This window comes from Macrotis lagotis, chromosome 8, assembly GCF_037893015.1.
Source record: "Macrotis lagotis isolate mMagLag1 chromosome 8, bilby.v1.9.chrom.fasta, whole genome shotgun sequence".
Classification (NCBI taxonomy): domain Eukaryota; kingdom Metazoa; phylum Chordata; class Mammalia; order Peramelemorphia; family Peramelidae; genus Macrotis; species Macrotis lagotis.
This window is the reverse complement of record NC_133665.1, coordinates 141,893,393-141,918,652: the sequence shown is the minus strand read 5'-3', so window position 1 is coordinate 141,918,652 and position 25,260 is coordinate 141,893,393. Positions and strand designations below refer to the sequence as shown.

The 25,260-nt window shown below is 39.7% G+C and overlaps 1 protein-coding gene across 1 annotated transcript in view; it reads left to right on the top strand.

Annotated features, from left to right (window-relative positions):
• SLC6A1 (solute carrier family 6 member 1) overlaps window positions 1-22,321 on the top strand; it is a 29,325-nt gene extending 7,004 nt beyond the window's left edge. Inside the window, exons 6-15 of the mRNA XM_074196069.1 lie at window positions 1,653-1,785; window positions 7,274-7,408; window positions 7,561-7,664; window positions 8,535-8,659; window positions 14,516-14,628; window positions 15,870-16,001; window positions 16,887-16,989; window positions 17,407-17,507; window positions 18,157-18,324; window positions 19,833-22,321. Coding sequence (XP_074052170.1) covers window positions 1,653-1,785; window positions 7,274-7,408; window positions 7,561-7,664; window positions 8,535-8,659; window positions 14,516-14,628; window positions 15,870-16,001; window positions 16,887-16,989; window positions 17,407-17,507; window positions 18,157-18,324; window positions 19,833-19,937 — 1,219 coding nt within the window. The 3' untranslated portion in view covers window positions 19,938-22,321. The remainder of the gene's footprint in view (window positions 1-1,652; window positions 1,786-7,273; window positions 7,409-7,560; window positions 7,665-8,534; window positions 8,660-14,515; window positions 14,629-15,869; window positions 16,002-16,886; window positions 16,990-17,406; window positions 17,508-18,156; window positions 18,325-19,832) is intronic.
• Window positions 22,322-25,260: the final 2,939 nt, after the last annotated feature.

Here is a 25,260-nt window from a genome sequence, read left to right as displayed (position 1 = left end):
AGAGGCTAAATCAAATAAACAGATATGTATTTGAGGAAGGAGAGAAAACACTGATGATATACCAGGAATATCAGGAAAGACTTACAGTAGGATATAGCATACAAAGAGTAGCTTGAAGTAAGCCAAGGTATCTAAGAGTTAGAGGTAAGAAGAAAGTATAATCCCTTCTTGGAAAGATCTGTCAGAACTTGTCCATCACCATCTTGGGGGGAAACTATGTAAAGGTCTGGAGGAAGGAAATGGGAATGACAAGTCAGTCCATTGAAATGGAACAGAAATTGGGTAAAGGGGTGTAACATGAAATAATTATGAAAGGCTCCAAATGCGAATCTGAGGACTTCTTACCTTATGGTAAATATAGTAATAGTGGTAATGGGAAATCTCTGAAGGTTGTTGGGCAGGACGTTGATAAGGTCAGACTTGTGTTTTAGAAAAATTATGTTGGAAGCTGATCTCAGATGCTTCCTGGGTAAGTCACTAATTCTTGTTTGCCTTATCCTTGTGAAATGAACTGGAAAGGGAAATGGCAAAGCCAGTTTCTTTGCCAAGAAAAACTCAAATGAGATCACAAATTAGATACAACTGAAACAATGTTTGCAACAACAACAACAAAATGTGGGATTAGACTGTGGGAGACAGTAGAACTAAGAAGCAAAAGTCAAATTCAAGTTATTTCTGCAGTCTAGTTAAGAGGTCATAAGGACCTCACTAGGATGGTTGTCAAGGAAATAGATGCAAGATATATTCTGAAGGAAGAACTAAGTTGAAAAGACAACTCATTGAACATGAGATATTAAGAAGTCAAAAATGACTTTAAGGTTGCTAACCTAATTGATTACAAGGATGATGTTTCCCTCAAAACAAAATTACAGCATTTGGAGAAGATGGATTGAAGATAATGATTTCTGTTTGGGATAAATTGAGTTTGAAATACCTAAAGGACCTCCATTTAGAGATGTCCAACAGACAGTTGGTGAGAAGGGATGAGAATTTAGGAGACATTGAGATTGGATGCGTAGATCCCAGAGTCATCTGCAAAAAGATGATCATCAAAGCCATGGGAGCTGAGGAAACATCCAGTCAACCAATCAAGCATGCAACTATTTGTGTTCCAGGCTCTGTGCTTCGCATTAAAGATATAAAAACTAAACATTTAAATAGAACTTGACCCTCAAATAGCTAAAATTATAATAATGGAGACATTGTGTCTATATATAAGTATATATAAAAGACATGTCAGGCACCACAGTTGGAGGGATGGGAGTAGTGCAGAATTGATTAGCAGTTGGGGTTTATCAGGGAAGGTCTCATGAGAATATGAAGATAGAGAAGAAAAGCAGGTTAAGGAAAGTAAGAGGAGAAGAGCTGGATTGTGATCCATCAAAGAAGATTGAGAAAGAATAGTCAAATAGATAGAATTAATACAGTAGTGTCTTTCTTATCCTCTATCCTTACCATCTTATCCTTTGATCCTTTGATCCTCTAATCTCCAATTCCAACTCTCTCCTCCATCTTATTCTTTCCTAATTCTAACCTCCTCTCCTCATTTCCCTCTTCCCCACTTCCAACTCCTGTTCTTCTCCCTTCTGTCATAGGGGCTCCAGTCAATTTTAATAGAGATGTTTCTTTCTTGTCCCCCACCCTTCCCCAAGGCGAAACATGCATCAGATGACAGATGGATTGGAGAAGCCAGGACAGATCCGATGGCCACTTGCTATCACCCTGGCCATCGCCTGGATCTTGGTGTATTTTTGTATCTGGAAAGGTGTTGGCTGGACTGGAAAGGTAAGCTGTATTTGCTCTAAATGGAAGAAAGTATCACTCATGGGCTTTGTTGGTTCCCACATTGGGTTGTAAGTTAGACTAGAGGACCTTGCGTCCTTTTTAAGTCTAAGATTCTCAGATGATGGGTGCCCCCAAAGTCAAAAGACAGAAACAGAAAACTAACTTTATCAGTTAGCTTTTTTTTTATCAGTGGGGTCCTACTCATTTTACTAAAATATAGAACATTCTTCCATGGACTGCAATTCTTCTCAAACTGACATATTTCTCTAAGAAATGTGTTGCTTTCTTGAACCTCTCTCCGAATGGATCCTTCCAACATGGGCTAGCCAATCACAGTACAGCTATCTAGGAACCTAAGGATTTATTCAGGTACTTTTGAGAAACAATGGAGCAGAGCTTTGGGGCCAGAGAAAGTGATTTTATTTTTTATTTTTTGTATTTTTTAAAGTGAATCAGGGTTATGTGACTTGCCTAGGGTAATATAACTAGAAAGTATCTGAAGACAAATTAACTCAGGTCCTCCCACCTCTAGTACTGGTACTCTATTCACTGCACCACTTAGCTGACACTCAGAGGATGTGGTTTTAAATCCAAACTCTGGAAATTGCTACTGCAGCAAAACGCTTAATGTCTCTGCTCTCCATTGGAATAGATTATTACTAAGCATCTTTCTACATCCAAATCAGTGAAACTATGAAACAATTCAGTTTCAATTCCTGTCTCAAACATTTATGATTTGTAGGATCCTAAGTAAATCATGGAACATCTTTTTGCCTCAGTTCCTAATCTGTAAAATGAGGGAGTTAAATTAAATAGCCTCATTCCCAATATGATCAGGGGATATCAATTATCACCACTACTATTCAATATCATATTAGAAATGTTAGCTTCAGCAATTAGAGAAGAAATATAATCGAAAGAATTAGAATTGGGAAGGAAGAGACAAAACTCTCCCTCTTTGCAGATGTGATGGTATACCTAGAGAATCCCAAGAAATCAGCCAAAAAACTACTGGAAACAATTAACAATTTTAGCAGACTTGCAGGATATAAAATAAACCCTCATAAATCCTCAACTTTTCTATATATGACTAGCAAAATACAGCAAGAAGAGCTAGAAAGAGAAATCCCATTTAAAGTAACCTCAGACAATATAAAATACTGGGAGTCTATTTGCCAAGACAGACTCAGAATCTTTTTGAAAACAATTATAAAACACTTCTCACACAAATTAAATCAGATTTAAATAACTCGGCAAATATCAACTGCTCATGGATAGGTAGAGCTAATATAATAAAAATGACAATTCTACCAAAACTAAACCACCTGTTTAGTGCCCTACCAATCAAAATTCCAAAAAATTACTTTAATAAGTTAGAAAAAGTTGTGAGTAAAGTCATATGGAGAAATAAAAAGTCAAGAATTTCCAGAATGGAAAAAAGTGCAAAATAAGGTGGTTTAGCCCTACCTTATCTAAAATTAATTATAAAGCATCAGTCGTCAAAACTGTCTGGTATTGGCTAAGAAATAGAGTGGTGGACCAGTAGAACAGACTAGGTGCAATAGCAGGAAATGATTGTAGTAATCTGCTGTTTGATAAACCCAAAGAGTCCAGCTATTGGGATAAAAACCCTCTCTTTGATAAAAACTTCTGGGAAAAATTGGAAGTTAGTATGGAAGAAACTTAGATTAGAACAACACCTCACACTCTATAGCAAGATAAGACCCAAATGGATACAGGATTTAGACATAAAAAAACAATACTATAAGCAAACTAGAATATCAAGGACTAGTTTACCTGTCAGATATATGGAAATGGAAGCAGTTTATGACTAAGGAAGAGATGGAGAACTTCACTAAAAACAAACTAGATGATTTCAATTACATTAAATTAAAAAGCTTTTCTCAGACAAAACCACTGTAACCAAGATCAAAAGAAATGTAGTAAACTGGGAAACAATCTTTACAATTAATTTTTCTGATAAAGGACTCATTTCTAAGATATACAGAGAACTGATTCATATTTTTTTTTAAAAAAAGCCATTCCCCAATTGACAAATGGTCAAAGAATATGCAAAGGCAATTTACAGATGAGGAGATCAAAGCAATTCATAGTCATATGAAAAATTGCTCTAAATCATAACTTAGAGACCTGAAAATTAAAGCTTCTCTGAGGTACCACCTCACAGCTCCTCAGACTGACCAATATGACCAGAAAGGATAATGATCATTGTTGGAAGGGTTTGGGGAAATCTGGGACACTATTACATTGTTGGTGGAGCTGTGAACTCATCCAACCTTGCATATCCTTTGATCCAGCAATACCACTACTGAGTCTATACCCTGAAGAGATGATGAAAAAGGATAAAAACATCACTTGTACAAAAATATTCATAGCAGCCCTGTTTGTGGTGGCAAAGAATTGGAAATCAAGTAAATGTCCTTCAATTGGGGAATGGCTTAGCAAATGGTGGTATATGTATGTCATGGAACACTTTTGTTCTATTAGAAACCAGGGACGATGGGAATTCAGGGAAGCCTGGAGGGATTTGCATGAACTGATGCTGAGTGAGATGAGCAGAACCAGAAAAACACTGTACATATTAACAGCAACATGGGGGCAATGGTCAAACTTGATGGGCTTGCTCATTCTGTCAGTGCAATAATCAGGGACAATTTGTGGCTATCTGTGATGGAGAATATCATAGGTATCCAGAGAAAGAACTATGGAGTTTGAATAAAGACCAAGGACTATTACATTTAATTTAGAAAAAACTGATATCTTATTATCTGATCTTGCTATCTCTTATATTTTAAGTTTCTTCCTTAAGGAATTTGGATCAATGTATACCATGAAAACAATGTAAAGACTGACAAATTGCCTTCTGTGGAGGGGTGGGGGGAGGGAAGTAAGATTGGGGAGAAATTGTAAAACTCAAAATAAATGAAATCCTTTAAAAATAAAATAAAATAAATGGCCTCTAAGGTCATTTCCAGTTCTAAATCTAAATCTTAGATATAATTTTGTCATCTCCCTCCCTGCCCCAATATGGTATAATGGAAAGTTCCCTGAGTCAGGTTTCAGAGAATGTGATTTCAAATACTACCTCTGATGTTTGGGTAAAAATCATTTAACCTTGAAAGAAGTTGAACTGAATAACCTCCGAGGGTCCTTCTATCTCTAATTATGATCCTATGATCTCTTAGGGCCCTGCCAGTTTTAAGTCTTCAAAACTAGGAAACATCACAGTTTCCAGTGAAGCCTTGGAATCTTAGAACTGAAAGAAACCTTAGATATAATTTGGCCCAACCTGCCACATTTGGGGAAACTGTAAAACCCCGCCCCCAACCAAAGGGGAAGTGACTTGTCCAAGGTCATATAGTGAGTGAATTAGGAACAGAACTGGGTCTAAACCCCACATCTTCTGATTATCATTCAACTCTTTCTAACTTTATCCTCCTTTTTGTTCTATTATATGTCCTGGATACTCCCCCATCCCACCCCAGAACCCTTCTATGAAGAGGCTGAAGTGGGAAGGATCATTTTTATCAAACAGGGAAATAGCTGCAGATCGGGAAATAAAGAACCATCAAGTACTCCATGATTATTCATTGACATACTCAAGCCAGTTCTCCTTGCCTGTTTCAGAAGCCCCATATCCAAGAAGGATCTAAAGGAAAAGCATGTCTTCCATTAAAAATATAAATAAATAACCCAAACCCTAAATAGATGCTGAGTGGGGGAACAAATGTATACTAAACTCATTGAAAATGGTGAGTGAACCATTGGACAAACCTACCCCTTTATGGGCATGTAGTTCAGTAATAGAGGGAGAGGAAGCTGACCAAGTGAATGAATCAGGATTCAGGTCACTTCCCTAAATCAGACCCTCCAATTCCAAAATGGCCTTGGTATGCTCATCCATCCAAGTGAAAGGTTATAGATTCTTTCCCCTAAGAGGAAAATCTACAAGAAGGTGGGGGCCTGACCCATAAGTGCATCCACTCATGAGCTTCCTACATAGTGAAAAAAAAATGTTCAGTACAGTGATGGACTAATGAGTTCAGGCCGGCCTTAATGAATTCTGTTCTCCGATCTCACCAAAGCTAATAAAAAGCTTCATTCTCCCAGGATGGTGGGAGTTACAAGTCTAATTAAGCTACTAGATGAGAAGATGGCCTAATTTCATGATGGTTTCTGCTACAGAATCAGATTAACTCTGACAAGGCCAACTTCCTCATTGCCCCTGTTGGTTTTTACTCTTTTCAGTGATGGCTAAAATGAGGGGCCACCTCTCTGGCACATCCCTGATTTGCCAAGAGAGAGGAAGAGGAAGATAAAAAGCTTCAAGGAAAAAAAGACCTGTTGCCAACTAGTGTCTGTCTGTGAGATACCTTTTTTGTCCTGTGACCGAAGGAGAGACCGAAGGAGGCCAATCCCTTAATTTTACAGATGAAATGACTAACCTGAGATCACATATATAGAAAGTATTGGAGGCAAAATTAAAACCCAGACCCTCTACATCTGGAGTAATTGCTCTTTTTTATTATTGTATTATATATCCTATCCTCCCATGAAGGGTCTACCCTTCATTTCCCAAAGAGAGAAGGCACCATTACAACTAACCCATGGATGATGTTGAAATCTGGCCTAGCTAGGAATGATGCCATTGAGTCAATCCCTTAGTCAGCCAATATAAACATTGACTGAGGGCTACAATGGTCTAAGAATTAGTAAAGAAAAATATGATTCCCCTGCCTTCAAGTAGTTTATACTCTAACTCAGGGCTGTCCAACCTTATTTTTAGAAGTTTATATTGAAACAGTAGACAATGTATTTTGATTTGCCATTTTAGTGAGAGCTCAGTGGTAGGTTGGCTTTGTTTACTAAAGCATTTAATGAACCCACAGGGGGTTGTATAAAGTCATACTTCAGGCAGCATGTGGCCTGTGGGCCACATTTTGGACAGCCCTGCTCTGTTTCATGACTAGTGAACAATTAATTGCAATCAGATTATTAGTGCTACACACAGTTCATGGGATCATAGAACTTAAGTAAGTAACTAAGGCTCATAATTATTCACTGACTTGTCTCATGTACTAAATAACAGAATTGAGATTCTACTCAACCCAAATCCATTAACCCAATTCCCTTGCTCTTTCTACATCCTTCTGCCTCCAATGTAGACTGGAAGCATAGATTATAGACAGGTTCTAATGTTCTGCTTTATGTCCTAGCCCAGTAACACTTGAGGCAAGGTCTGCTGAATGACAAGGATGTAGGTAGAATTAATCTAGGTGAAGAATAAAGAAAAAGGCTTGGCAGGTCAGGGGAACAGCATGGACTGAGGAAGCAGGTAAGCTAATAATATGGGTCTGTTTGTGAGAAAGACAGAGAATTGAGGATACTCACAACACTAAGTGGAAGAATCCATGTTGCAGAGTAGTGTTGGGTGAGTCTTGGCTGACACGCTATTTCCTCCTATTAGGTAGTCTACTTCTCTGCCACATACCCATACATCATGCTCATCATTCTGTTCTTCCGTGGAGTGACACTGCCTGGAGCCAGAGAGGGCATCCTTTTCTACATCACTCCCAACTTTGGCAAACTGTCTGACTCAGAGGTGAGCCCCCTGGACCCCCTCATCCCAGATCAGGTGCCTTCCTATCCTGCATGTAGGACTCCTGGGACCCAGATTGGCGAAGGCTAGTCATAAGGTTGGCACTGCCAGACAAGTCCATGTCAATGCTCACAGGATTTTCATCTGCTCAATAGGTGTGGCTGGATGCAGCAACTCAGATCTTCTTCTCCTACGGTCTGGGTCTTGGATCCCTCATTGCTTTGGGGAGTTATAACCCATTCCACAACAATGTCTATAGGTAGGAAGAACCCTTCGCCTTTCTCTCTCATACAGTCTCCTTTCACTAATTTCTCTCTGTCCTCATTCTCCCACTTTTCCCACTGTGCTTCTCTTCTCTTCTCTCTTATCCTCCTCCTCCTGTTCTACCTCCTCCTACTACTCCTACTCCTTCTCCTCCTCCCTCTTCTTCTCCTTCCTCTCCACCTCCTCTCTTTTCCTTTTCCTTTCCCCCCTCTTTTTCCTCTTCTACTCAATTTCCTCTCTCTCTCTCTCTCTCTCTCTCTCTCTCTCTCTCTCTCTCTCTCTCTCTCTCTCTCTCTCTTCCTCTTTCTCTTTCTCTTTCCACCTCTCATCCCCCAGTCTCCCTCTTTGATTTCTCCCTATCTTCAGCATCCCCCCTCTCTTTCTCTCCTTTGGTTACATCTTCTTTTTGATCTTTTTGCCTATCTGTAATCATTTCCGCTGCTTCTTTCTAGCTCTTACTTTCCCTCAGACTTCTCCAATTCCATTCCCCCTATATTTCACTTCTTTGCCTCAACCCCTAAATAATTCCATATGCTTTCTGTATTCCCCCTTCTTTGACTTCATCCTCCATCTGTCACCTCCCTCTGTCCCATTCCCACCTCGATCCCTGTCTTCTTTTTCTAACTCTTTTCTGATTCCATTCTCTTACTACCTCTCTTTCTTTTGACTAACCTTTTTAATATTCCCAAACTCTTCTGCTGCTTATCTTACAATCCCTTTCTGATACCATCCCCTCAATGTCATCATCCATGACCCTTCTATCTCCTTGTTTTCTATGACCTTGTTCTTCACTTGATTGTTTCCTCTCTTTCTCCCCATCATCACTGCCATCTCCCTCTGACTCTCTTTGTTCTTTTTCTTTCAGAGACTCCATCATTGTTTGCTGTATCAATTCCTGCACCAGCATGTTTGCTGGTTTTGTCATCTTCTCCATCGTGGGTTTTATGGCAAATGTGACCAAGAGACCAATTGCTGATGTTGCAGCTTCAGGTCAGGTACCATGTCCTAATTCCCAGGTTTTCCTGGTAAACCCTGGGATCAGATTTGATTGAAGAGAAACTCACTTGAAAAGGCATCACATGAGTCAGCCTTGGAATCAAGAGGACCTGAGTTCAAATTTGACCTCAGACACTTAATAATTACCTAGCTGTGTGACCTTGGGCAAGTCACTTAACCCATTGTCTTGAAAAAATAAAAAATAAAATAAAAAAGGCATTACATGGGCAGCTAGGTTGCACAGCACAGAGTAGGAGTAGTAGAGTACCAACCCTGGAGTCAGGAGGACCTAAGTTCAAATCTGGTCTCAGATACTTAATTATTACTTAGCTATGTGACCTTGGGCCTTAATCCCATCGCCTTGTAAAAAAACAGAAAGGAAGGAAGGAAGGAAAGAAGGAAGGAAGGAAGGAAGGAAGGAAGGAAGGAAGGAAGGAAGGAAGGAAGGAAGGAAAGAAAGAAGGAAGGAAGGAAGGAAAAGAGAAAGAAAAGACATTGGTGTTAATCTCTAGTTCTAGCTAGTCTGGTCCTCAGCACTCTGGGAGGAAGAAAAATCTAGTCATTTCCCTCTAGAAAACCAGAATGTCATGGTTTCAAAGAGATGAGAGGGATCATCAAGGTCATCTAGACCACCCCTTCAGAGGGCATCTGAGATTTTCATAGATGAAGTGATTTACTTGCTGTCAAGTTCAAACCCAGGACACGGTCTCCAAAATCTCAGAAATCAAACATCCTTTTCACTACACAATGGTGCCTCAAACTCAGACACATAGGGTTCCAGGACAAAAATCATCAATAACAACTTCATGAGACAAATGTTTTCATCTAGTGGGCTGGACTAAACATCCTTTCCGCCCTATATCATTACACTGTTCCCCAAGAAACATGACTCAAGGAAGACCAGCTAATTACATGGTAGAATCATAGAACCTAAGAGCTGGAAGGGACTTTAGTTGTCATCTAACCTAAGTCTGACACAAAGCACAAATACCTCCACAACATCTTTTTTTAAAGAAATGTTTAATGTTTTGCTCATTATGTTAAAATGATTTTAACCTTTTTTTAAAAAATTTCAAACTATTCTTCCCTCTCTCCACTGCCCCCCTGAGATAGCAATCTGATATAAATTATACATGTTCAATCATATAAAACATTTCCAAAATTAGTCATTTTAAACAAGAACACACAAAAAAAGGAAGAAAGAATGGGAGAGAGAGAGAGAGAAGGAAGGAAGGAAGGAAGGAAGGAAGGAAGGAAGGAAGGAAGGAAGGTCCTTTAGAACTGAGAATGATACACCATAAAATGTTTGAATCTATCATGCACAGAGTGGGAAAAACCTTAGAATTCATCTAATCTCAGAGTTCATAACCTTTTTAGTATTATGGACTCTCTTTAACTAACTAGTGAAGCCTTAGACCTCTTCTCAGAAAGCATTTTAATAATGAAAGGAAATATTAAAATTCAATTAGTGAAAATAAAGATATAATTTTTCTTCCCATGCAAGCTCAGAGATCTATCCAAGGACCCCAGGTAATATAATGGAGAGAGGTGGTAGCAGATAGAGAATCGAGATCCCCATATTCTTGGACTGGTTCTCCTTATCTCCTTTCTCTCTGTTCTCTAGTTCCCCTTCTCCAAGATGTTTGGACAGGAGTGAGTAGAATTCCAACAACAAACACTTAATGACAGCCTATCACATACAAAGCACAACATGTTCTAAGTCCTTTGGAAAGGAGGATTCTAAGAAAAGTCAGAATGACTTAGTGATATGCAAATAGAAGAATATCAGACTTGAACTGAGAAAACAAAGACTTGAGTTCCAACTCTATCATAAAGTTATGGATTTTGAAACTGGAAGGGACCTCAGAGGTCATCTAGTCCAAACCCTTCATTTTATAAATGAGGAAACTGAGAGCCAGTAAGATTAGGTAACTTTCTCAAAGTCACAGAAAGAAAAACTGGAGAAAATCTAGAGTTGGCAGGGGCCTCAGAGACCAACTGGTCCAATCTTCTATTTTTTTAGATAAGGAAACCGAAGTTACGGTGATTAGGTGATTTGTCCAAGATTACAGAGTTTGTAAGCCTAAAGAGACAAGATTTGAACATAGGTCTTCTGACTCCAGAGTTAGCACTTATTCTCACAAATCATTGCCCCTTTCCAATGTTTATCCATCTGAAACATAGTTAATCCTATTTGCCCTACTTACCATATGGGATTTTAATGAAGAAAGTACTATATGCAAGTGAATTATAAAATTACACAGACCCTTCTCTCAAGGGACCAGTAATCTAATTGGGGTGGTAAATGCAAATAACTAATCCATAGGTCAATATGGGGTAAGTGATATAGACAATAGGTACTGCAGGAGATCAGAGGAGAGAGAAACAACCAAAGAGTAGATAATTAATTTTCTGTGTTTTGAGATTCACAGTTGACAGTCTCTCAGTTCTCGGAGGCCTGAGCAGAAATCTATTAGCTATTCTGCCCTTAGCCAAGAAATCTAAACTTAGAAACCTACTTATTAATAAAACCCTAAGAGGTTTCTATTTTGCACAACTGTAGAGAGGCCATGACCTAGAGCTAGTCTGGGACCAGAACTGGTCCCCCAAAGAACCCTGTTCACTGTCAGCAGAAGGTCCTCCTACCTCCAAGCCACATTCATGCTGTCCGCATTTTGGGATTGGAAGGGGAGAGGGATGAGGAAGTAATGTGATAACTGTTGTTGTAGTCACCATCCAAAAGAATGATTTAATGAAAGACTATTGAGTGTCCGTGAAGTATGAATACAGAATGAGGAATCCAGGGGAGAAACAAGCTACAATAGCCAACATTTATAAAGTACTTAAGGTTTGAAAAGTTCCTTGCAGATATTAGCTCTACAGCAACTCAGGGAGATAAGGGTCATTATTTTATAGATGAAGAAACTGAGGCAGACAGAGGATCAGTGACTTGTCTAGTGCGGCACAGTGTCTGAGTCTCGACTTGAATTCAGGTCTTCCTGACTCATGGTCATCACTTTATCCACTGCTCCCAATCCTCAATAGCTATTTTTACAGTCCCCAAGTCATATTATACAGGACTCTATCTCTTCAATCAGATGCCTGTGTGATCAGATTAATAAGATTTTGTTCAGAGAAACCAAGTTTAGACTATGGTAGTACAGTTCTATGCAGTTAAAACACATGAAATTGAGACATAATCCCTGCCCTCCACAAGCTTACATTCTTGTTGGGAAAACTGGACAAATTAGTATAGACTTTATTTTACTGTTGATTCAGGGTCCAGTGAGAGATACAGATAGGAAAGTGCTTTAGGAAAGAAGATAAGGAAAGAGCAGAGCAAAGAGGAGTTAGGAAAGGTTTGTGAAGGACGAACTTGAACTGAGTCTTGGACAAGCAAAATGGGTGGAGGGGGAGGAATATTAGAGCCACTGGTCTCTGCCTATGGGACTTTCTCCAGCCCCAGTTCTTCCACCGCAGCCCATCAAAGCTTATCCTCCTGTGTCATATTCCTTCTCTGATAGCCATCTAGAAACATCTGATTTGATGTGTGAATGAGTCACCTTCCCCAGATAATGTGTGTATTTTAACTGAGGTCTTAATTACAAATTAAACCACAGTAATCTATGAAGCAGTGTCTTCACCAGGCTCCAGGATGGCCTAGGCGCACACACACACACACACACACACACACACACACACACACACACACACACACACTCAAGGCATCTACTCTAATCAGAGAGACAAAATTAACACATATGACAAAAAAAACACTTATTGCAAAACAATCTGCTCAGGGCAAAAGATTGTGGTGCAGATAGATACCTCAGAGAAGAGGAACTCAGGGTGGGATGGAGGAATCAGAAGAGACAGTCTGGAAGAGGTGACATCTGGATTAACCCTCAAAGGAGTGGGAAGAGGTGATTAGACCTGGGCTTGTTTGTAGCAAGAGATTTAAATTAAGACAAAGGCAACAAGAATGAGAGGGAACCAAAAGTGGTATGTGTTGGAAAGTTGAGGAAGAAAACAATTATTGACATCCTCACACATACTTGAAGCCAGCCACAGCTCAAGTGTCATTTCCTTCATGAAGCCTTCCCTGATTTGTTAAGCCTGAGACCTCTGATCTCATAACATTGCTTATTCCTTTAATATATTGATTGCTTGATAATGTTTTGTGCTATCATAGAATTTCTATTAGATTATGAGGGTTTTTAGGGCAGAAACTATGTCGTTTAAATATTATCCATATTATATCAAGCATGGGACCTTAAAGGGAGGGAAGGGGAAAAAAGGAAAAAATGTAGAGGGGGGCAAGGAGAAGGAAGAGGAGGAAGAAGAAGAAGAAGAAGAAGAAGAAGAAGAAGAAGAAGAAGAAGAACAAATAGAAAAGGAAGAAGGAAGGAAAAAGAAAAAAAGAATTTATATAAGATTCTAAAATTTCTTACATATCCTATTTGATCCTCACAATAACCCTGGGAGGTAGTTAAGAGGAAACTGAGGCTGCTCTTATTTATTCTTCAAAATAATAATGTGAAATTTTTCTGTAATTATTTACATTTAAGGAAACTGAAGCTAATAGAAGTCAATATTCTCAACCAAGATTGCATGGCAAGTGAGTATCTGATGCTAGATTCGAATTTAGGTTCTCCTGATGTGAATCCCGTTAGTCTATCCATGATGCCATCCACATCAAGCTCTGGGAGAGATATAAGAGGTCATCTAGCCCAACCCCTTCATTTTACAAATGAGGAAACTATAAATTAAGGGATTAGACTAAATGACCTCTAACATCTCTCCCAGACTTAATTCCCATGCATCTTCTGACTTAACAAACAAAAGCATCTGATGTAGCCCCTATTTTTGTTAAAGTATTACTTTCATGTAGATGGCATCATGGATAGACTGATGGAATTGACATCAGGAAATACTGAATTCAAATCTTGCGTCAGGGCTATCACAGAGAGAAAGAGGATTATGGCACTGTCTAATTTCCTCTTCTTCCCAGTTTATTGACAACATAGAGTTCCAATAAATTAACAAGCATTTAAATGTTAACTATGCGTCAGACACCCATGCCAAGCACTGATGATACAAAGAAAGACAAAAGACAAACAAGCAAAAAAAAACCCCACCAATCCTTTACTCAAGGAACTCCCAACCTAACAGGTGAAGCAACATGCAACCAGCTATTTAAAAACAAGAATTATCTTGAATATACAGGATAAACTAGAGATAACTCACAGAGAGAAGGTATAAGCACTAAAGAGATCTAGGAAAGGCTTTTTGTAACAGGCAGAATTTTTGCTACAGCTTGAAGGAAGCAGGGAAATCTTGAGGTAGAGCTACCAAAGGAGAGAATTCTTGGCATGGGAGAAACAGCCATTGAAAATTCCTGGATCTGGAAGATAATGATGTGTTAGAAGTGATCAAGAGACCAGTGCTGTCAGATTTCAGTTTGTGGGAGCAAGAAAGTATGAAAAACCTAGAAAGGCAGAGAGGAACCAAGTTATGAAGACTTTGAATGCCAGAGGATGTTCTATTTAATCTTGAAAATGATAATGAGTCAGTGGAGTTTATTAAAAAAAAAAAAGGATGACATAGTCATGCTTACACTTTGGAAAATCAGTTTGACTGCTGATTGGAAGATGGGCTTGAGTTGGAAAAGGCAGAGAGACCAAGCAGGAGGCTATTGAAAAAGTTCATGCTTAAGTTGATAAGACCTTCTTCATCATGGTGGTAAATTTCTTCACAGAAGAGAGGGAGGGGGTTTATACATGGGAGGTAAAGTTAGGAACTTAATAAATACAAATTGAATTGAATTGAATTGAATTCAATCTTTTCCAGGTCCGGGACTGGCCTTCTTGGCATACCCAGAAGCAGTAACCCAGCTGCCCATCTCCCCACTGTGGGCCATTCTCTTCTTCTCCATGTTGCTCATGCTGGGCATTGACAGCCAGGTGAGGACTCTCTACTTCGATTTTCCCTCTATAGACTATTCTCTGACTTCAATAAGATATAAAGAATTTAAGAATTCTCTAATGCAAACCTCTCACTTTATAGATTAGGAAATCAAGGTTCCCTAGAGGTCAATGACTTGCCAAATCACCCAAGTAGTTGGGAGTCATACGCGAAATCTCTCATCCAAAGTTTGCCATTTTTGCATTATACCAAGCATTTCTCTGAATGGCATAACATTATCAGGTTATTAATAACCTAAAAGAAGATCTCCTAGAATGGGAAAACCTGGTTCCAGGCTATGATGTGATTCTAGAATGTGAGTTGGAAAGGGAACTTTAAGAATCATGTCATCTAGAATCACATCCAATACAGAAAATTCTCTCTATACCATTCCTAACAGATGAACATCCCTATTCTATTAGATTGTGAACTCCTTGAAGTCAATAACTGATTTGGGGCTCTTTTTGTATTCCCCAGCATTTGGCAAGGGCCATAGGAGAGATGATGTTTAATAAATGTTTTGACCAACAGAAGATTTTTAATACATTTTTTGACACAAAAGTGCATCTGAGTCAAAAGACTCCATACCTCATAAGATAGCTCATTCCATTATTAGACAGATCTAATTTTTTTAAATGTTGGGACCTTGAGGCAGTTAGGTGGCACAGTGGATAGAGCACCCACGCTGGAATCAGGAGGACCTGAATTCAAATCTGACCTCAAACAATTAATAATTACTGAGCTATGTGACCCTAGGCAAGTCACTTAACCCCTTTGCCTTGCAAAACCCCAAAAATAAATAAATAGATAGAGAGATAGATAAACAAATAAATAAATAAAATGCTGGGACCCACCTAACAGGACCACCCTACTCAGTTTCCTGAGAATTACAGCACAAAGGAAACTTTAGTCAAAAACTAAATCTTTATTCCTAGGGACATCTCTTTGATTTGGTTCATGATTTTCATCATTATTGGATCAAACCTAGTTCAAAATATTGGGGGAGGAAGAGGGCTGATGGACAGACTAATGCCTTTGGGAGAATGTTTGGCGATATCAGGTCTTCTGAATCTTGGATTTCCAGGATGGCCAGGACCTCCTCATGCCAATCAGTCCGGATAGGATAGGAGCTGGCTATGGGCACGGTGGAGGAGGAGAGGGCAGGTGGGGAGGGCAGGTTGAGAGTTCCTGAGGTCCCTCAGGGAGAGAACTAAGCTTCTCTGTATTACCTTCCTTGAAGTTCTGCACTGTGGAAGGATTCATCACAGCCCTAGTTGATGAATTCCCAAGACTGCTCCGCAGCCGAAGGGAGCTCTTCATTGCTATAGTGTGTATTGTCTCCTACCTGATTGGTCTTTCCAACATCACTCAGGTGAGTGTTATTTTATTCTCTTCTGCCACTTTCATTTCTGCTTCCCTCCTCTTGTCTCCAGGACCTCTCACTAGGGACTTCTGAGTTTAGTAATAATAACTTTCATTTATATAGTGTTTAAAAACATTCAAAGCATTTCCATCTATTATCTCATCACCCAGGCAAGTAGGTACTATTATTATCAGGGCTATCATTAGCACCATTTTATATTATCTACATTTTATTGTATTTTGTTAAATATTTCCCAAGTACATTTTTAATCTGGTTTGGGCGACATTCAAGAATATTGTGGACTGTATGCAACCTACTAAGCCATTCTTTGAGAAACAGCATGCCCTAGAGGATAGATCACTGGCTTTGGTGTCAAGGTGTAAGATAAGATCCTGATACATCCCCTCTGTATGACCTTGGGAAAGTCACTTCTCAGTGTCCAGGAAACTGACTAAGACTATACATTACGGAAGAGTTAAAGATATGCTTCACTGGAGGGAGTTTTCATACTGACTATCTATACCATCTCCACAACAAAATATACTTTTGTTCTACTATTTAAATGGCATCAAGAAATTGGGACTCCAGATCATCATGGTGTCCATCTTCCCACCTCTGGCTGGGAGGTAAAAGGTGTTTGATAGTCAATTTTTTTTTACAAATTCACACAAAACACACACACACACACACACACACACACACACACACACACTGCTTTAAATTTCACAATACATATTCCTCACACTAGACCTGCAAAATCAAAGTCCTCAACCTTTCCAGCATGGGTTTCACCTGTTTTGTGTTTAACTATGAAGCCTCTTACTGCTGACCTAGATTTTATCCACTCTTATTAAGTTTTCTAGAGTTCTAAAACAATCTCTCCTGCTCTTACAGGGTGGGATTTATGTCTTCAAACTTTTTGATTATTACTCAGCCAGTGGAATGAGCCTCCTTTTCCTGGTGTTCTTTGAGTGTGTTTCTATCTCCTGGTGCTATGGTGAGTGTTCTTCCCGCCTCTACCCCTGCCCCTCTGCTATTTCCCTCCCCATCCCTGAAGATAAAAAGCCAAAGAGGGGAAAGTAGTGGTCTGAACAGTTCTACCCAATAAGTCCCACCCAACTTCTGTGGAAAAGTAGAATCCCTCTGTCATTTTAGTGTACCCACACTTAATTCAGCTTTGAGATGGGAGACAATACAGTATAATAAAAGGAACACTAAGTTGTGTCCTGAAACTTTTAATTTCAACTCTTTCATCAATTAGTTTTGCGATCTTACCCGCTTTGAGTCTAAATTCCCTCTCTTTTTCCCCCAACAAGTATCTTGTGGTAGGGTCAGCAGACCCAAGTCTCTTTGGGGATGAAGCAAGAGACCTACCAGAATCACTTTGTTAACCCATTTTTTCCCCTTGTCTTAGGGGTCAACCGGTTTTATGACAACATCCAGGAGATGGTTGGTTCCCGGCCCTGCATCTGGTGGAAACTCTGCTGGTCCTTCTTTACTCCAATCATTGTGGCGGTAAGGCTGGCCCTGGGCCCTGGTGAACGTGGTACAAGAATACGTTCTTCTAGTAGCAGAAAGGAGTGGGCGTCCAGGCGACCAGGAGAGGCTAGGGCCTTAGACAAGCTTGTCTTCCCATCCCATTTCTTCTTAAGCAAAGAAGCATTCAACTGGATTTGGACCCTTATGATCCTTCTAAAATCCTAGTTTCCTTCCACCCAGAGGAACCTGAAAGTTGCCCAAAGTCTAATAGTTGGGTGGCCCACAAAGTGGATCAAGATCATAGTGGATGGAGTGCTCTGTGGATGGACCCCTGCAGTCAGGAGGACATGACTTCAAAGTCAGCCTCAGACACATAATACTTGGCTAGCTGTGTGACCTTGGGCAAATCACTTAACCCCATTGCCTTGCCAAAAACAAAAGAAAAAGATCATAGTGGAAAATTGTCCCAAGCCTTTGATGATAAGGTCACCTCACCTGAAGTTTCTAACATAGCTGGTCATCATAAATAGTAGCCCCAGTGTCATTTTTAGGAGGACCTGATCATGATAAAGACCCCTTTAGGGACTGGCAAGAGGCTGTTTCTGCAAAGAAGCTTAAGGGATGCAAAGTATTGGTCCAAATAGCTGACCAATTGCTCATATGATCCTGTCTGTTTGTTTCCCAGGGTGTGTTTATTTTCAGTGCTGTACAGATGACTCCACTCACCATGGGCAACTATGTGTTTCCCAAGTGGGGCCAGGGCGTTGGCTGGTTCATGGCCTTGTCTTCCATGGTCCTTATCCCCGGCTATATGGCTTACATGTTCCTGACTTTAAAGGGCTCCTTAAAGCAGGTAAGGGACAGTCCCTGGAAGTCCAACCAAAACCATGTCCTTAAACCACAATCTCCTTGGACCAAAGTTCAACCAAGAACTCCTCCTCCCCTACTTCACCCAAGAATCATCAGATATTTTCTGAGCAACTATTAGGTGTCATGGGAACAAAAGAGAATTATGAGACATAATCCTTGTCCATAAGCATTTACTAACACACATGAAATAATGTGACATAACATCACTGATGAAATAAATAATTAAGTTATCATAGGACTGTTATGATTTCCAAAGATTCCTTTCACAACAACCTTGGGAACTATGATATTATAATAGGGACAACTAACACTTATGTGGCGTCATGGATATAGGGCCAATTTTGGCATCAACAGTAAAGTGCTGTCTCTGATATATACTAGCAGGTAAGTCTTTTAACCATATATACCACATCTATATGGGATATAGAGATGTGTGTATTTATATACATACAGTACATTATATAAATACATATATATATATTCATATCTGCATGTGTGCTTGTTTGTATGCACATACATGTATGTAGAAGCATAGACAGATAAATTTATGCCACTAATTAGTGTATTGCCTGAAATCAGGAAGGGATGAGTTCAAAGGCAGCTTCGGACACTTCCTAGTTGTATAACCCTGAGTGAATCTGGCTGCTCTCAGTTTCAGTTTTCTTCCAAAATGGAAATACAAATACTCTCTACTTCCCAGGGTTATTGTAAAGCTAAATTGGCCTTAAGTTTATAAAGTATGTTCCAAATCTTAAAGTGCTCTATAAATGCTAGACATTGTTACTATTATTATTTTTATAAATATAAATATGTGGATTCCCCAAGAATTTTTGGAACCTCATAAGAACCTCATGAGAGCACTGTAAAAGGAGAAAACTACAGGTTTAACCCCAATTTTTTGAAGAGGAAATAAAGGTTCAGAGAGGACTGAGCTACTTGCTCAAAGTCATGTAAGATCTAAGCATCAGAAGTAGATTTTGAATCCTGCCTGACTCCAGTCCATTGTTTGTACAAAGTCATGCCAGTATTTTATTCCCATTTCATAGATGAGAAAACTGAGGTTTAGAGAATCCAAACTACTTGCCCACAATCACATAAGTCTTATGACTCAAACCCAGGACTTTGGACTCCCAAGTTCTGTGGTCTTACCTTTCAGACCCTAGCTGCTTTAGGATATCAAATTCCTATGGACTTAGTTTTAAAATGTAGTGATATCTAGATTTTATTGTGGTTTCCCTTTATTTTGTTAAATATTTTCCAATTACATTTTCATCTGTTTCTGGTTGAGCTCCAAAATGGAATGGGCTACATATGGCTCAAGGACGATGTTTTAAACACCCTTAATATAAAGAATGATGGCCTTGGATTATCCTCAGGTCTCCTCAGACACTATTTATACTGCTCCAACTCAATCCTGTATCTACTCATTGACCTCTGAAGAACTCCCTTAGGTATCTTCATGCCCTTCCTTTCCCCCCTCCCCCCCCCCAGCGCCTCCAGGTCATGATCCAGCCCAGTGAAGATATAGTTCGTCCAGAAAATGGACCAGAACAACCCCAGTCTAGCAATTCGGCCAACAAAGAAGCTTACATCTAGCAGGTTGCCCATGGCAGCAAGACCAAGAGGACGCTGGAGAAAACTATCACTCAATCCAACCTGGTTGAACCTGAACACAAATTGATGTCTGAAGATACTATCGATCAACCTACCTCTAGTGGCAAAAAAAGAGACCATCACCACTCATAGGGAAGTGACGCGGGGACTGTCAGACCATTGGGTGGGCTCCAGTGGGTGGAAATGACTGGTGGCTTTCCAGTAATCCACAGACTGTTAATGTTTTTAATCCTTTCTCAATAAGAATTGAATTATTGTGGAATTTGTAATTAACAAGTAGGGCCTTTTTATTCCACGTTGTGGCACAACCAATGCTTTGAGGTTCTGTGCTATGGATTTTTTCATCCTTTTCGTGACCTATTTCTTACCCACGACTGTTATCTCTGATTTTGCAGGAGTTCAATTCCATTTGAAAGCTGTTTTGTACGTGTCAATACAGTATTTTGTATGCTGAAGATTTCCAGGGAAAGCTTGCCCTTAAGGTGTCTGTAACCAACTCTGCTCTTTGGTTCTTTCTTGGATTCTTCTCTATTTTGAGGCAGCTTAGGCAGAGTGACGTTAAACCACCCGCCCCATATCAGGAAGGTCTGTCTCTTAGAACACAGGCTTAATCCTTCCCCAGAGTGTTTGAATCAAAACTTGCCATCCCCAAAAGGAAACTGCCAATCATACTTTTCTAACGATTAGCCCGTTTCTCTATTACTTGCCCATGTGGGTGCAAGAAGCACAAGAGAATTTTTCCCAACCATTCCAGGGACAAAATGTCCCATTTGCTGAGAGTCAGCAGAGGTGGTGCCATCATATGTTGGTCCTAAGATGTCCAACTCAAAATATAAAACTTTTGCAGATTTAGCCCAAATAAAAGGACCAGTCCAAAGCGCAGCTCTGATCTGTTTATTCATTAATTTCTCCTTTTCCCCTACCACCTCATCTGAAGCCTCAGCATCTCCCCATCGTTCTTGAGGTCTATATAGCAAAGGGCTTTCCTCCAACCCCTTCCTGTCAATGCTAGTCTGGTCTCCAAGACTCTAACAAAGTCACCAATGGTATCCCAAAAGCACTTTGAATTTAAAACACACCCACATGCACACAACTTTTTGGTTTGGGGGATTTGGGTTGGTTTGTTTTTGTTTTTGTTTTCCTTTTAAGAAGGCATGTCTTGGTGGTAGTTATTGTGGTGACAGCGTAAGTAGCAATGGCAAGATGATGGTGGCCATGGCATGAGAACAGTTTCTCGGTAAAGCACTAATATTCCATTCACAGAGCAATTCTCCTTTGGCAGCTCCAAGTAAGATATCTGAAAACTGAAGGATTCCAGTGTCTGATGGTAAACAGCTGAGAGAACTATGTGATGCAGCAGGTTTCGTGACCAACTTTCTGTGCATCATAAATAAATCCTTAGTGAGCCCTCAAACTGCATAGGGCAAACCTGTGACAAAATATGGTAACTAACTGTGACTCGGTTTATCTTTTTGTCGTTTTTGTCTGAAGGTGACCAACATATACCCATTCTTGCAATAAAGTATTACTCTCAGAATGTTAAGCACATTGTAGACAACACTTCTATACATATATAATATATATATAAAATACACACCCATTTCTGCTTGCATCCTACCCAGTCTCACTTGCAAAATATTCTTCAATAGTTTTGAAACCATTTCCAAACTGTAATATAGCCTCAACTCTAAGGCATTTTAAATGTTGATAGCTGAACATATTATGAAACAAAAACATCTTGAACATCTTTGAGGTTTAAGATGAAGAAAAAGAAACCACCACAGTATAATCTCATGCTATCTCAGCCATCATTCCCATGCTGTCTCTGGACGTCCATTAGAATTAAAAAAAATAAATCCTTTTCCCCCTTTTGTCTCGTGTTGAATGTTAAGCAGATCCATGTTGTTCTAAGCTCAATACTGAGTATTTCATGTGTGATTGTAAACCTTTGTAAGAAAGATGTCCGGCAAGAAGTCCCTGAGCCGATTTCTGCCCAGACATCTCGTATATAGCACAAATTAGTGTTGTAGCCCTCCTATGTGAAATGTGAATAACTGTAACTTTTTGTAGTATCTGCCCTGAAAGAAAAAGATATTGTATTATCATATATGCTTTTTGCAATAAGGAATTTATTCTCAGAAACACCAAGCAAATTTATCTCTATATAAAAATATATATGTAATATATACATATTCAAAACTATATACAGAGCCTGTTAAAAAGAGTACAGTATTATTTAGAAGAAGAAGAAAAAAGACCTGTTCTATGGACCAAATGTAAAATATTTATAAATGAAAATGCATTTTAACTGTCTATAAATGGTGTAATGATTAAAGCACGGTTGTTATGTAAGTTTCCAAGAATCTAGAGAGACAAATAAAGATACACTCTATGATACTTTTGTTTGCCTGGAGTGCTGATATGATTATCTTGTTCCTTCCTTCTGACTGAAACAAGACCCTTCTCTCTACCCAGGCACACCAGAATTAGAATTAAAAGGGCAATGGGAAGGAAACTGCCCCAAGCAGGCACTAAGCAGATGTGGATAACCTTCAGCCCAAAGCTGACCCTCAGCAAAATTAAGGAGAAAAGAAACTGTGTGGATGAATGAGTAGAGTGATGATCTGGACATCAGGAAGCCCTAGATTCATTTGCTAATTGAGGAAGCAGGGGCAAGTCATTTAACTTCTCTGAAGAATTGGACACAAATGACTTCTAAGGTCCCTTTCTAGCTCTAAATCTAAGGTCCCTTTTGGATTCAAGATTATAGATTATATAAATAGATTATATGTAATATAGATTATATATCATCTAAGATTATAGAGCCCATATATCTTAATATCCGTTCCATATGGGAATACCTAGTATGGACTGGACTTAACCAGGTTCTACTCAAATACTTGGAATGATAGGAAACTTGTAACCTTGTGAGGAAGTCCATCCCATAATTGAAAGGGCATAAGTCAATTGCTCCTTCTGTTTATTCCCATTCTACAAGTATTTCTTTAAAATGTCCTTTGTGGGGGCAGCTATAGAGCACAGCAGATAGAGCACTGGCATTAGAGTCAGGAGGACCTGAGTTCAGAGCCAGCCTCAGACACTTAGTAATTAGCTGTGTGACCTTGAGCAAGTCACTGAACCCCATTGCCTTGCCAAGAAAACAATGTACTTTGGGCAAGAAACATAGATGGTGCTTGTGGCAATGGATACAGAGCCTTCTTGGGCAACAGGAATCTCCAAGTGCAAATTCTGTCTTTGACACATATTGGTTATTAGCAATTCATTTCATTTCTCAGAAAAACACAACTCTTCAAAGCACATGCTGCCCCATTTTGTGGTAGAGGAAGTTTTCCTCATTGAGGGTGCTCTGCACCGATGAAATCACAGGTTCAGTCCCATTCCCATAAAGATAGTCTACTCTTCCATGTGCCTGCCATTCAGATACCTGAGCAAAGCTCTCCTGTTCTATTCCCAACTCCCAAGGTTTCTCTTCTCCAGGTTAAATATCTCAGTTTCCTCAGTTGATCTGAGTACAATCCAGCTTTGAGACTTTTGAGGATCCTGAGCACCCCTCTCCAGCTTGTCAGCTCCCACTCCAAGCGTGTCCTTTTCTGCCCTCCACACCCCCCATGTTTCCTTTAGTGCCCTCCCCCAGGAGGATCAAAACCTCAACCTTCTGCCTAGCATCCTGCCTACCAGTGTTCTGGGGGCAGAGAGTAGAAATGGATGGGAAAGAGGTTGAAAGACAATGGGAAAGGAGTGGGAGAGGGAGGATAAAAGATGCAGAAAGGGTAGGATGGGGAGTGAGGTGAGGGAGGAAAGAAAGAAAGGGGAAGAAAATAAAGAATGTAGGAAAGGTAAGAAGAGGAATAAAGGTAGGAGAAAAAAGGAGGAAAGAATAAAGGATGTAGGAGGGGAGGATGGAGAATGGGGAGGCAAGGAAGGGCTAATGAAGTAGAGATGACTTCACTACAAAATGTATTTTTTTAAAAAGAGAGACCAGAGAATCTCAGAGTTAGAAAGGATAACAGATATTCATTAAACTTTTCAATAAGAAGAGCAATGTGCTTGGTGTTGAGAAAGATATAATGTGCTCTCTCTGACAAAATGTCATTTACCTATCGCAGTCATAGAGATAAGAGGCAATGAGGAAGTCATTAGGAGTGTGGTTGTGGAATAAAAAGAAGAGGTCAGATTCAAGCAATAGAGATTTTCTATGCTAAGATTTGGCATTCAACTAGATGTTCTAAGATGAAAGGGAATAAGAAGTCAAAAATAATGCAAAGATTTCAAAAACGTATATCCAGATGGCTGACACATTTAATAGGATCATAGGTCTGGAGCGTTAGGGGTCTTTAGAAGTCACTTGAACTAATTCTTTCATTTTATAGCTATAACTCCAGAATTTCCTACTGTATGGCTAGAGGGATAGTGGTGCCATCAGCAGAGATAAGGAAAGAATGGTTTGGAGAGAGTCAAAAATGTATTTCAGGCATTCTGAGTTCAGGATACCTATGGGGTTGGAGCTGTCCAGCAAGTCATTGGAAATACAGGTCGAGTTCAGGAGAAAAGTTAGGACTGGATATATTCAAAGTTTCCTTGTAGTGAGAAGAACATTGAAGATCTATATGTACAAGAGGAATAAACAGTATGGTATGGGAAGAAGAGAGCTGAGCTTGGTGTCAGAAAACCCAAGTTAAAATTCCAATTCGTCAACTTTGTGCTCTTGAACCATTCACTTCCCCTCTTTCTTCTGTCTTTTTCTCAATAAGGAAATGACTGAGAAGATGTGAAATGAAGTCCATAGCTATAACTGACTCACTATGAGACTTTAAGCAAGTCACTTCCCCTCTCTGAAACTCAATCTGTCTTCTATAAAAGGGAGAGGGTTGATGAAAGTAACTCTAAAATCCCCTCACAGTTCCAACATCCTACATTCTCACGGATCTATGAATTAAACTCAATCTCCTCCCTCCTCCCAAGGCTCACACTACTGAATAAAACTCCTTGTCTGCTTCTCTAATTGTTCCCCATTCTCTCTGTAGCCCCCAGCCTTTGTTCCATCTTCTCAGTATGAGATCTGCCCCTTAAATGAGCTTGCCATTTTCCTCCATCCTCCCAAGTCCTTATCAGTCTCCTATTTGGATAGACAATTGCAGCTGGTCCTATCCAATTCTCTCTCCCGAGAGCATTGTGCACAGAACAAAGAGAAGAAGAACAAGCTTTGGAGGAAGGCAGGCAAGAGAATAGTGCACTCACAGCTGGAGGGGGAAGAGAGGAACAAGGAGCTTGGAGATTGTTGGCC